This window comes from Eleutherodactylus coqui, chromosome 11 (assembly GCF_035609145.1).
Source record: "Eleutherodactylus coqui strain aEleCoq1 chromosome 11, aEleCoq1.hap1, whole genome shotgun sequence".
NCBI classification, from domain to species: Eukaryota; Metazoa; Chordata; class Amphibia; order Anura; family Eleutherodactylidae; genus Eleutherodactylus; species Eleutherodactylus coqui.
Window position 1 is genome coordinate 128,436,218 of NC_089847.1, and position 12,115 is coordinate 128,448,332.

At 51.8% G+C, this 12,115-nt stretch overlaps 1 protein-coding gene across 1 annotated transcript in view; it reads right to left on the bottom strand.

The window, feature by feature from the left end:
• The window catches only part of PDHX (pyruvate dehydrogenase complex component X), a 68,908-nt gene that overhangs the window by 17,449 nt on the left and 39,344 nt on the right, over nt 1-12,115 (bottom strand). The window contains exons 6-8 of the mRNA XM_066583500.1: nt 8,738-8,918; nt 8,198-8,345; nt 2,162-2,220 (exon numbers count right to left, since the gene is read on the bottom strand). Of these exons, the coding sequence (XP_066439597.1) occupies nt 2,162-2,220; nt 8,198-8,345; nt 8,738-8,918 (388 nt within the window). The remainder of the gene's footprint in view (nt 1-2,161; nt 2,221-8,197; nt 8,346-8,737; nt 8,919-12,115) is intronic.

The following is a 12,115-nucleotide window of genomic DNA, read 5'->3' on the forward strand; positions in this document are numbered from 1 at the left end:
CATGGTGGAGAGCGGTACAATAATGAGTGTCAGCAGGCAGCAGTGAAGCATGATGGAGAGCGGTACAATAATGAGTGTCTGCAGGCAGCAGTGAAGCATGATGGAGAGCGGTACAATAATGAGTGTCAGCAGGCAGCAGTGAAGCATGGTGGAGATCGGTACAATAATGAGTGTCTGCAGGCAGCAGTGAAGCATGATGGAGAGCGGTACAATAATGAGTGTCAGCAGGCAGCAGTGAAGCATGGTGGAGAGCGGTACAATAATGAGTGTCAGCAGGCAGCAGTGAAGCATGATGGAGAGCGGTACAATAATGTGTCTGCAGGCAGCAGTGAAGCATGGTGGAGAGCGGTACAATAATGTGTCTGCAGGCAGCAGTGAAGCATGGGGGAGAGCAGTACAATAATGAGTGTCTGCAGGGATCAGTGAAGCATGGGGAGAGCGGTACAATAATGAGTGTCTGCAGACAGTGTGAAGCATGGTGGAGAGCGGTACAATAATGAGTGTCTGCAGGCAGCAGTGAAGCATGGGGGAGAGCGGTACAATAATGAGTGTCTGCAGGCAGCAGTGAAGCATGGTGGAGAGCAGTACAATAATGAGTGTCTGCAGGTAACAGTGAAGCATGGGGGAGAGCAGTACAATAATAAATGTCTGCAGGCAGCAGTGAAGCATGGTGGAGAGCGGGACAATAATGAGTGTCTGCAGGCAGCAGTGAAGCATGGTGGAGATCGGGACAATAATGAGTGTCTGCAGGCAGTAGTGAAGCATTGTGGAGAGCGGGACAATAATGAGTGTCTGCAGGCAGCAGTGAAGCATGGTGGAGAGCGGTACAATAAGGAGCGTCTGCAGGCAGCAATGAAGCATGGTGGAGAGTGGTACAATAACGAGTGTCTGCAGGCAGCAGTGAAGCATGGTGGAAAGCGGTACAATAACGAGTGTCTGCAGGCAGCAGTGAAGCATGATGGAGAGCGGTACAATAATGAGTGTCAGCAGGCAGCAGTGAAGCATGGTGGAGAGCGGTACAATAATGAGTGTCAGCAGGCAGCAGTGAAGCATGATGGAGAGCGGTACAATAATGTGTCTGCAGGCAGCAGTGAAGCACGGTGGAGAGCGGTACAATAATGTGTCTGCAGGCAGCAGTGAAGCATGGGGGAGAGCAGTACAATAATGAGTGTCTGCAGGGATCAGTGAAGCATGGGGAGAGCGGTACAATAATGAGTGTCTGCAGACAGCAGTGAAGCATGGTGGAGAGCGGTACAATAATGAGTGTCTGCAGGCAGCAGTGAAGCATGGGGAGAGCGGTACAATAATGAGTGTCTGCAGGCAGCAGTGAAGCATGGTGGAGAGCAGTACAATAATGAGTGTCTGCAGGTAACAGTGAAGCATGGGGGAGAGCAGTACAATAATAAATGTCTGCAGGCAGCAGTGAAGCATGGTGGAGAGCGGGACAATAATGAGTGTCTGCAGGCAGCAGTGAAGCATGGTGGAGAGCGGGACAATAATGAGTGTCTGCAGGCAGCAGTGAAGCATGGTGGAGATCGGGACAATAATGAGTGTCTGCAGGCAGTAGTGAAGCATTGTGGAGAGCGGGACAATAATGAGTGTCTGCAGGCAGCAGTGAAGCATGGTGGAGAGCGGTACAATAAGGAGCGTCTGCAGGCAGCAATGAAGCATGGTGGAGAGTGGTACAATAACGAGTGTCTGCAGGCAGCAGTGAAGCATGGTGGAAAGCGGTACAATAACGAGTGTCTGCAGGCAGCAGTGAAGCATGGCGGAGAGCAGTACAATAATGAGTGTCTGCAGGCAGCAGTGAAGCATGGTAGAGAGCGGTGCAATAATGAGTGTCTGCCCTATACGATGCTTCTGCCTCCGACCACGATGACGACATCTGATCCTGCTGTACTCACAGCGAGCCAATTATCTGATTGTCGGGAATCTCGAGCAGTTGGTCCCCGGCAATCAACTACTGATGACCTATCCCAAGTTATCATAGCACGTTGATGGTCAAGTTTAGATTTGCTACATCTGTAAGCATCACAGATGAGCTATATCCCTGCAGCCTATTGTCCAACCTGCTGTTATGAGACTACAACTCCCAGCATGACTTGGTGATCTCCGGATGCCAACCACAGATGTAGGATATGTGGCACTGGTCCGGACTTACCTTGAGAGTGACGGCCGTGGCTTTAATGATGAAGTCGTTCACGGAGACCTTAATATTATCTGAATCAGGGTGGGGGAAAAAAAAAGGAGAAAGTGCGTTAATGACATCATCAGCCGCTCCCCAACCCGTTACATCCCAGCTGGCGGCAGTCATGGCTCAGCGGGCAGGCCATTACATAAACCGTTATCAATCAAGGCAATGAGTCGGGTTTTGCCATTTATAGGTATTAGTCTATCAGTTTTTATTACCGCTCTCATCTACATGCGCTGCAGGCGGCCATTTTGAACACGGAATTAATTTTCACAGTCTGGTCTTAAAGGGGTTGTCCGGGATTAAAGGGGTTGTCTGGGATTAAAGAAACACGGCAGCTTTTGGATGATGAAAAATCCTTGGTAACGTTACAGTTGGTGATGCAAGAACTGGATCTAAGCTCTCTGCAGCGGCGGCGGCCGAGGGGTTAATCCTGTAATCTCTAATCTCAGTAGAAAAGAACATTGGTTTGCTGCTCCGGTTACACAATGCTGATTTAATAATCCCCGTCCTCCCGCTACCAGGCCCGCTCTGCACATCCTGCCCTCGCCATCGCCTCCTACCCAGGAAACGCGGCTGCCAGTCCCCAGCGTGTGGGAACCAGCCTTTATTTAGTAGCTGTCAGCCGGAGCCAGTGACCTGTTCAGGAACATTGATGAATGGCTGGAGGAGCCTGCGGAGCCCAGAGCCGGCGGCCCGAGCTGTCAGGGGGTCTATTCACCCACCAGTAATGAAATCTACACTGCATGCGGAAAGTCTTCACACCCTTTAGTTATGTTGTGGCCTCATGCAAACTTTAAACATTTTCCAAGTTTCCCCCCATCATTCCGCACATAATGGCCCGTAATGGCAAAGGGACCACAGAATGGGAGACATCTTTAAAAAAAACTTTTGAAACTAGCATTTTGCATTGACATAAGTATTCACTCCTTTTGGTATGAACCCTGAAATGCAGCTGCGGGGGCCTCCAATTTCTGTTGAGATGTTTTGCACCTTGTTTGGAGTCACCTGCAGGAAATTCAGCTGATTGGACAGCATTTTTAAAGACACCCCATGTCTATATAATATCTCACCGCTCACAATGCATATCAGAGACAAAACTGAGCCCTGAGGAGGAAAGAACTGCCTATAGAGCATGGATTGTGTGGAGGCACAGAGCTGGAGAAGCTGCAAAAACATTTCTGCTGCACTGAAAGTTCCCAAGAACCCAGCGACCCCCATAATACTTACATGGAAGAACAACCAGGACTCTTCCTAGAGCCGCCGACCCACCAAATTAAGTAATCAGGAGGGAAGGTGACCAAGGTGGTCACTCTGGCTGAGCTCCAAAGATCCTGTGTGCTGATGGGAGAAACTTCCAGGTCAACCATCACTGCAGCCTCCAACAATCTGGGCTTCATGGCAGAGCGGCCAGAAAGAAGCCTCCTTCGTAACACATGGAAGCCGCCTGGAGTTACCAAAAAGCATCTAAAGAACTTTCAGACTGCGAGAAACAAGATGCTCTGGTCTGAGGAAACCAAGATGGAACTTTTTGGCCTCAGTTCCAAGTGTTATGTTCAGATGAAGCCAGGCCCGCTCATCACCTGCCCAATACCATGCCTACAGTGAAGCCTGGTGGTGGCAGCATCATGCTGGGGAACATGGAGACCGGTCAGGGTTGATGGAAAGCTGAATGGAGCAAAGTACAGAGATATTCTGAATGAAAACCTGATCCAGAGCGTAAGGAACCTCAGACTGGGCAGAAGGTCCACCTTCCAACAAGACAATGACCCTAAGACCACAGCCAAGACAACATGAGGGGCTTAGGGACAACTCTGTGAATGTCCTTCAGTGGCCCAGCTAGAGCCCTGACATGAACATCTCTGGAGAGACCTAAAAATGTCCGTCCACAGATGGCCCCCATCCAACCTGACAGAGCCTGAGAGAAGAGTGGCAGAAAATCCCCAAAACCTGGTGTGCAAACCTTGTGGCATCAGACCCAAGACGACTGGAGGCTGGAATCACTGCCAAAGTGCTTCCGCTAAGTATAGCGGGCTGGGTGCCGTCTGTGGAGTAATACGGACAGCCCATGGCCCCAAATACGTGAGTGCGCTAGGGGCCTTAGCGTAGAACTATGGCTGCACAACTTCAAGTCACATGACGAAAAAATGGCTGCAGTCTGTGTACAATTTACCGTTGCAACCAACTAAATCGCAGTGTGAGCTTCATACAATTTAAAGGGGTCTTCCGGGACTTCACTATTAATGAACTATCATCGATAGTTAATTGGTGGGGCGCCAGCGCCCGACATCCCTGCTGGTCAACTAATGGAAGTGACAACAGTGCGAACGCCACAGTACCTGCACAGCGCCAAACATATAGCAGCTCAATCTCATTCACTTGAGTGGGACTAAGCTGCCCTCAGACCAAGCCATGGATGAACGAAGTGGCCGCAGTGCTCAAGCGAGCGGCACGTCCCCTTCTAAGAGTTGATCGGCAGGGATCCCGAGCAGCAAACCCCCACGATCAGCTATAGATTACATAAAATCTCGCCATGCGACCAAAGTCTTCACGTAGCCCCATCACTAGAACGTCCGTGTAAAAGGGGAGAGACAACCAGTGACACCGCTAAACTGTTCGCACTGGAAAGGAAAAGGTTAACGCAAGGTTAAAAAGGACCATTCAAGGGGAAACTGCATTGCAAAAACCGCAACAATGAGCGTACGGTTGTGCCGCGCGGCCCGCTATCCATGCTCAGATAAACGTCACTCGCTCTAATTTGATGCCTCACCGCCAGAGAATGTGTTTTGCCTAAAAACGTTGAGGAATGTAGAGCGGAGGGGGGGGGGGGGGGGCACGGATTTTCCTGGAGTTTCCGCTATTTCATCTCTAATTACACCTCCCAGCTCCATGCAGTCTGGGAGCGTTGGCTGCGTCCCATGCTCGGTGACCAAATACGTTGCGTATCTAGGAAAATAGCTGGAGCCGGGCAGATGAACCTTACATTAGCAGCGAGGTCGGGCCCCGAGCCGCACGCCGATTAACAGACCCTTTTTTTCCCTAATCTGATGGATTTTTTTTTAACCAGTGTAATCCACAACGTATGGAGAGATCTGCAGTCACACCAACCCTCCCGCAGGCGCCGCATTACAGGGGGCTTTAGTTTGGGGACATCATTCCAATTCGTAGATGTAAGTTAATAACACTCTCTCCTCCTATCCTAAAAGGGGAAGTGCAGCAAAAAAATTACCTTTATACACTATGTTGACAGAAGTATGTGCCCCCCAACAGTCCTGTGCGGTCAGGTGATGTGTGAGCATTAGGTATAAAGGAGAGGATCACACAGGAGACCCCAATACAGAAACCATCAGATCCCACCAGGTGTAGAGTTGACAATGGGGTCTGGTGGGGGGATGTCACCAGGTGAAGAGCCGACAACGGGGTCTGGTGGGGGATGTCACCAGGTGTAGAGCCGACAACGGGGTCTGGTGGGGGGAGGTCACCAGGTGTAGAGCTGCCAACGGGGTCTGGCGGTGGGATGTCACCAGGTGTAGAGCTGACAACGGGGTCTGGTGGGGGGATGTCACCAGGTGTAGAGCTGCCAACGGGGTCTGGTGGGGGGATGTCACCAGGTGTAGAGCTGACAATGGGGTCTGGTGGTGGGATGTCACCAGGTGTAGAGCCGACAATGGGGTCTGGTGGGGGGATGTAACCGGGTATAGAGCTGACAATGGGGTCTGGTGGTGGGATGTCACCGGGTGTAGAGCCGACAATGGGGTCTGGTGGGGGGATGTCACCAGGTGTACAGCCGACAATGGGGTCTGGTGGGGGGATGTCACCAGGTGTAGAGTTCACAACTGGGTCTATTGAAAGGCTGCCCCCAGGTGTAGACCTGACAACAGGGTCTGGCGGGGGGATGTTACCAGGTGTGGAGCTGATAACAAGGGTCTGGAGGGGGGATGTCACCAGGTGTAGAGTTCACAACTGGGTCTGGTGGGGGGATGTCCCCAGGTGTAGAGCTGACACCAGGGTCTGGTGGGGGGATGTCACCAGGTGTAGAGTTGACAATGGGGTCTGGTGGGGGGATATCACCAGGTGTAGAGCTGACAACGGGGTCTGGTGGGGGGATGTCACCAGGTGTAGAGCTGACAACGGGGTCTGGTGGGGGGATGTCACCAGGTGTAGAGCTGACAACGGGGTCTGGTGGGGGGATGTCATCAGGTGTAGAGCTGACAACGGGGTCTGGTGGTGGGATGTCATCAGGTGTAGAGTTGACAACGGGGTCTGGTGGTGGGATGTCACCAGGTGTAGAGCTGACAACGGGGTCTGGTGGTGGGATGTCATCAGGTGTAGAGTTGACAACGGGGTCTGGTGGTGGGATGTCACCAGGTGTAGAGCTGACAACGGGGTCTGGTGGTGGGATGTCACCAGGTGTAGAGCTGACAACGGGGTCTGGTGGTGGGATGTCATCAGGTGTAGAGCTGACAACGGGGTCTGGTGGTGGGATGTCATCAGGTGTAGAGCTGACAACGGGGTCTAGTGGTGGGATGTCACCAGGTGTAGAGCTGACAACGGGGTCTGGTGGGGGGATATCACCAGGTGTAGAGCTGACAACGGGGTCTGGTGGTGGGATGTCACCAGGTGTAGAGCCGACAATGGGGTCTGGTGGTGGGATGTCACCAGGTGTAGAGCCGACAACGGGGTCTGGTGGGGGGAATATTGATGACCTATTCTTAGAATAGGTAATCTATAGTTGATTGACAGGGGTCCACAACACGAGACTCCTGCTAATTAGCTATTCTCCTGACAGGTGCACTGGTGTACAGAGCCAGAAGCAGACAGTGCCATACACTTAGCAGTGGCTTAGCTAGGTATTGCAGTCACTGTCCCCACTTACTTAGTGTCAGAAAGCTGCAAAGTGTATGGAGTGGTGTGCTTCCAGCTCAAACAGTGGACAACTGATTGTCGGGAGTCCCAAGTGCCAGACCCCAACGGATCAACTTTTGATGACCTACTGTATCCTGAGAATATGTCAATATTAAGAACCTGCACAACCTCTTTAAAGAAGTTTTCAAAGACCAAGATATTGATGATCTATCCTCAGGATAGGTCATCAATATAAGCTGCAGCTCTGAAGATTAGCTGTTTAAAGGAGGCCGCAGCCCACAGCCTCTTCAAACAGCTGACTGGCAGGGGTCCTGGGTGGCAGACCCCCACTGATTGAATACTGACAACATACCCTATAGGTCATCAATATCCTAGCCTCGGAAAAACTCTATTTGCAATACCAGAGGATAGGAATAGAGGGGAGGAGCGTGGAAAGGAACACATGGCATTTTCCGCTCAGTGAGCCCTCCCAGCCACCAGGCAAAAGAAGAAGCTCTGAAAGGATTCTGATGTTGCCAAGCGAGTCAAATTGGAAACAGATTGCCACTAAGAGGACACTCTTACAGGAGGGAGGGAAAGCTGGGTAAAGCCTCATTTACACGCAACGATTATCGCTCAAAATTTGCTCAAACAATGTCTTTTGAGTGATAACCGTTGCGTGAAAATGCTACCATTGTTTACTTTTCGGCCGAATGACGATTTTTAGTCAAGCTTAAAATCCATTGTTCGGCCGGAGAGCTGATAGCAGGAACATCACACTGATTCTCCATGGGAGCGCTGATAACATTGTATCCAGCAGCAGTCCCACGGGCGAACAAAGTGGCTGCATGCAGATAACAGACCACCTGCTGTTCTTTGCATACAGCTCCTAGAGGATCATCCTATCTTTTGAACGAATTTTGAGCAATCATCTTTGCGTGTAAATGGACCTTTAAGCTGTGTGTGAAATTGCCCTTTAAGTATACTGACGTACCTATAAAAGCAGACCCCACATAATGACTCTCTCACGTTTGGGAACTTTGCATATATAATGCACAGTAGTACTGCGGTGGCCATGTACAGGTCGCCAAGGTTATACCAATGGTTTTGGCGGCATCGGCCCTCCCTTTAAGGCAATTACTGTAGAACCTGCTCACTGACCTTTGGCCAGCTCCTTCCTCAGTTTGAGAACCGCTCCGAGGTCGCAGTCCGTGGTGGCGTAGGCGTGAGGAATGGTGGACTTGGATTCTGTTAACCTCTTGGCAATAACCTTTCGAATGTTACTGGTTGGTATTTCAGTAAACGTCCCCTGGAAACAAGAACGGGGGGATTAAAAACAGTATATTCACAAGTAGCAACAACTTGGCTGTTGTAGACGTCACGCGCTTTAGACGGCCGACGCTTCTGGCAAAACTACATTTAAAGGGAGAGTTAAAGCTGGTGGTACGAAGGGAGAAGGCTGCGATCATCAGTCTGCCATGACTAGCAGATAGGAAAGCACAGACTTTGGTTGTATGAAAATGCGCCATCATGCAACTTGTAGATGATTTGTACTTTTCTCCCCAGGTGGCCACCATCTACCAGCATTAGGGTGACCCTCCACCAATGTGTGTCTTCTGAGGCACTATAAGGAACATCATTTTTGGAAGAACAAGCACCATATAGAGAACGGAAATGTGGATATAACTTATGGATCCTTACCGGCGCTAAGGGCTTCCCAGGGATGGAGATTGGAGGGTCTGATGGGCGCTGGAGTCCCACTGCCGGAGGCGCAGGCCGCTGTGGGGTTACTGGTGCTACTTTCTCCGGTTGTATGGCAGGCGTCGGCTGCACCACTCTTGGCCCCGTGTCGCCCTGCTGTGACACAACCCGTAGAGCGTCCCTGTAGAGGAGACGACACAACGCTCAGCGACGTAGCAGAGGTTTACAGCAACCAACAGCTTCCCCATTCCAGTAGACACGTGGAATAACAAAAGGTCGTTCCACCACAGGTGACCCCCTTAGAACGAGGTCCGGTCCCCGAGATCAGGAGTTGCTATTGGATGCAGCAAGTGACAGAGGAGCAATGTAGCACTACAGATGGTGGTTGACATGAACGACTGACGGGTCCATCAGATGCCGCTGCCCGTTAGCCTCCTATTAGCGATCCTACAGCGGCTGCTACCCAAAGTCCAGAATAGTAAGTCTCACCAAACAGGCGGCGACACATTCAGTCACTCAAATGATAGGTTAGACATTCAGACCGATAATGGCATCCGTATTGGTATTTAGTGAGCGAGTTCAATCCCCGCTTGGTTCAGGTCTCTGCTTAGGACTGCATTTCTGCCGCCTTAGCACTCTGCGCCGCACAAGGCTTTTAGAGATTATATAGATGGTGAACAGAAGCTTTGCTCATTACTGTGTTAAATGGGCAGCACTGGACTATAGGGGGATGGCAAAACGGGAATGGGGGGGAGGAAAGGCGGAGGCACACAGGGAGGAAAGGCGGAGGCACAAAGGGAGGAAAGGCGGAGGCACAAAGGGAGGAAAGGCGGAGGCACAAAGGGAGGAAAGGCGGAGGCACAAAGGGAGGAAAGGCGGAGGCACAAAGGGAGGAAAGGCGGAGGCAAAAAGGGAGGAAAGGCGGAGACAAAAAGGGAGGAAAGGCGGAGGCAAAAAGGGAGGAAAGGCGGAGGCAAAAAGGGAGGAAAGGCGGAGGCAAAAAGGGAGGAAAGGCGGAGGCAAAAAGGGAGGAAAGGCGAAGGCATTTTGCATAAATGTCTGATATATCAGAATATCTGATAATCCAGCTGTTAAAGCAATTTACTACATACCTATGAAATGTTTATACTGGTGATCCCTCAGTGTTGGATTATGCAGTTCAGCTATATATACCAGGTTTTACATCCAAAAACTCCACCTAAATTATATGCAAAGTTACACAATATACTCTGTATAGATCTCTTAGACTCCTGGAAAATCTCTGCTTGCTGTCAGAAAATAGGACCCTCCGTTGTTTACTTTTAGGGATGCAATGATCACACGGGTGCATGGCTCGTCACAAGGCAATTCTGAAAACGGTTCAGTTTTTATCCCCAGTGAATGTGCCCATCTACTGACAGCAAGCAGAGATCTTGAAAACGGTGAAGAATTTATACAGAAAGTATTTCGGAAAATTGTATAACTGGAGAGTATACAATGTGCGGAACCTCTACAGTGCAGTTTACATGTGGCACACCTCGACTGACACCACCCTGCCGTTATCTGGGATGATCACCGTTGGTACCTGCTCAGTTCTACCATCTGTGTATGTGAATCTGCATTATTTACAGATTCCTTTGTCTTGCACTTCGCCTCTCCGATGTAAAACAGTAAAACGACCATTAACTTGTAAGAATCTGTGCAGTCTTTGGAAAAATCAGACTGCCACCTGCAGGTGATGGGGAGAAGTGCAGAGTCTAGTTCCTTACATTTACAGGTAGACTAACCATACAATAAGGAGTTAATTCCCAATGTGTCTATTGATTACATAGCCTGTTAATCGCAGCACTCCGTCGTGTGCGCGGTCTGATCTCAGACAACCCCGGTGAAGCACGTCTTCATTGATTTTCTTTCTTGCAATACAGAACCAAAAGCCTTTAAATGACCTGCATGAGATTACCCTGATGGAAGGAGTCTGCACTCCCCACATCATAGGGATATGGCGGCCACCAGAAAAACCACCACAACCCAGATGTCACTTACTGCTGTCTGCTGCAATGTCAGTCTCGTCTTTATAAGTAGAACTAAACCTGCAATCCCCATAGGACAGCCATGGCATGGTCATCAGTGGCAAGTACTACAGCCCGGCCCTAATTAGACCAATCCACTGGCCATTCTGTTTACCAGCACATTAAAGGGGTTCTCTGCTTTGGACAATTCCCAACTTACTAGAAGGCTCCCTTCACAATCAGTGACCCGCTAGTGGGATCTTCAGTGATCAGTTGTAGTCTGAGGGGGGGCGCGGGAGAGAGCGCGTGCAAGACGGGGGGGGGGGGGGGGGGGGGCGCGGGAGAGAGCGCGTGCAAAAGGGGGGGCGCGGGAGAGAGCGCGTGCAAAAGGGGGGGCGCGGGAGAGAGCGCGTGCAAAAGGGGGGGCGCGGGAGAGAGCGCGTGCAAAAGGGGGGGCGCGGGAGAGAGCGCGTGCAAAAGGGGGGCGCGGGAGAGAGCGCGTGCAAAAGGGGGGCGCGGGAGAGAGCGCGTGCAAAAGGGGGGCGCGGGAGAGAGCGCGTGCAAAAGGGGGGCGCGGGAGAGAGCGCGTGCAAAAGGGGGGCGCGGGAGAGAGCGCGTGCAAAAGGGGGGCGCGGGAGAGAGCGCGTGCAAAAGGGGGGCGCGGGAGAGAGCGCGTGCAAAAGGGGGGCGCGGGAGAGAGCGCGTGCAAAAGGGGGGCGCGGGAGAGAGCGCGTGCAAAAGGGGGGCGCGGGAGAGAGCGCGTGCAAAAGGGGGGCGCGGGAGAGAGCGCGTGCAAAAGGGGGGCGCGGGAGAGAGCGCGTGCAAAAGGGGGGCGCGGGAGAGAGCGCGTGCAAAAGGGGGGCGCGGGAGAGAGCGCGTGCAAAAGGGGGGCGCGGGAGAGAGCGCGTGCAAAAGGGGGGCGCGGGAGAGAGCGCGTGCAAAAGGGGGGCGCGGGAGAGAGCGCGTGCAAAAGGGGGGCGCGGGAGAGAGCGCGTGCAAAAGGGGGGCGCGGGAGAGAGCGCGTGCAAAAGGGGGGCGCGGGAGAGAGCGCGTGCAAAAGGGGGGGCGCGGGAGAAGAAAAGAAAAATAAAGAAACAAGAGAAAGAAAGAGAAGTGAAAGAGGATAGAAAGAGAGAGCGAGCAAACTAACAGCTCCTATCTAGCACTACCCACTAGTAATGCTGCAGAGTGCCGACTAGCAGAGCCATCCAAATACACCTGCAGCAATCTGAAGCCGCAGCCATATAGAAGCAGCCATAATGTTGGGCTCTTCAGCAGGATTACTGATAGACTATAACATCTGCCCCCTGATCACAGCTTTCCTGTAGGCGCCTCCACTAATGTATACCCCCATGAATGTCATTAGTCGCCCCGCAGTCCGTGCTGAGTG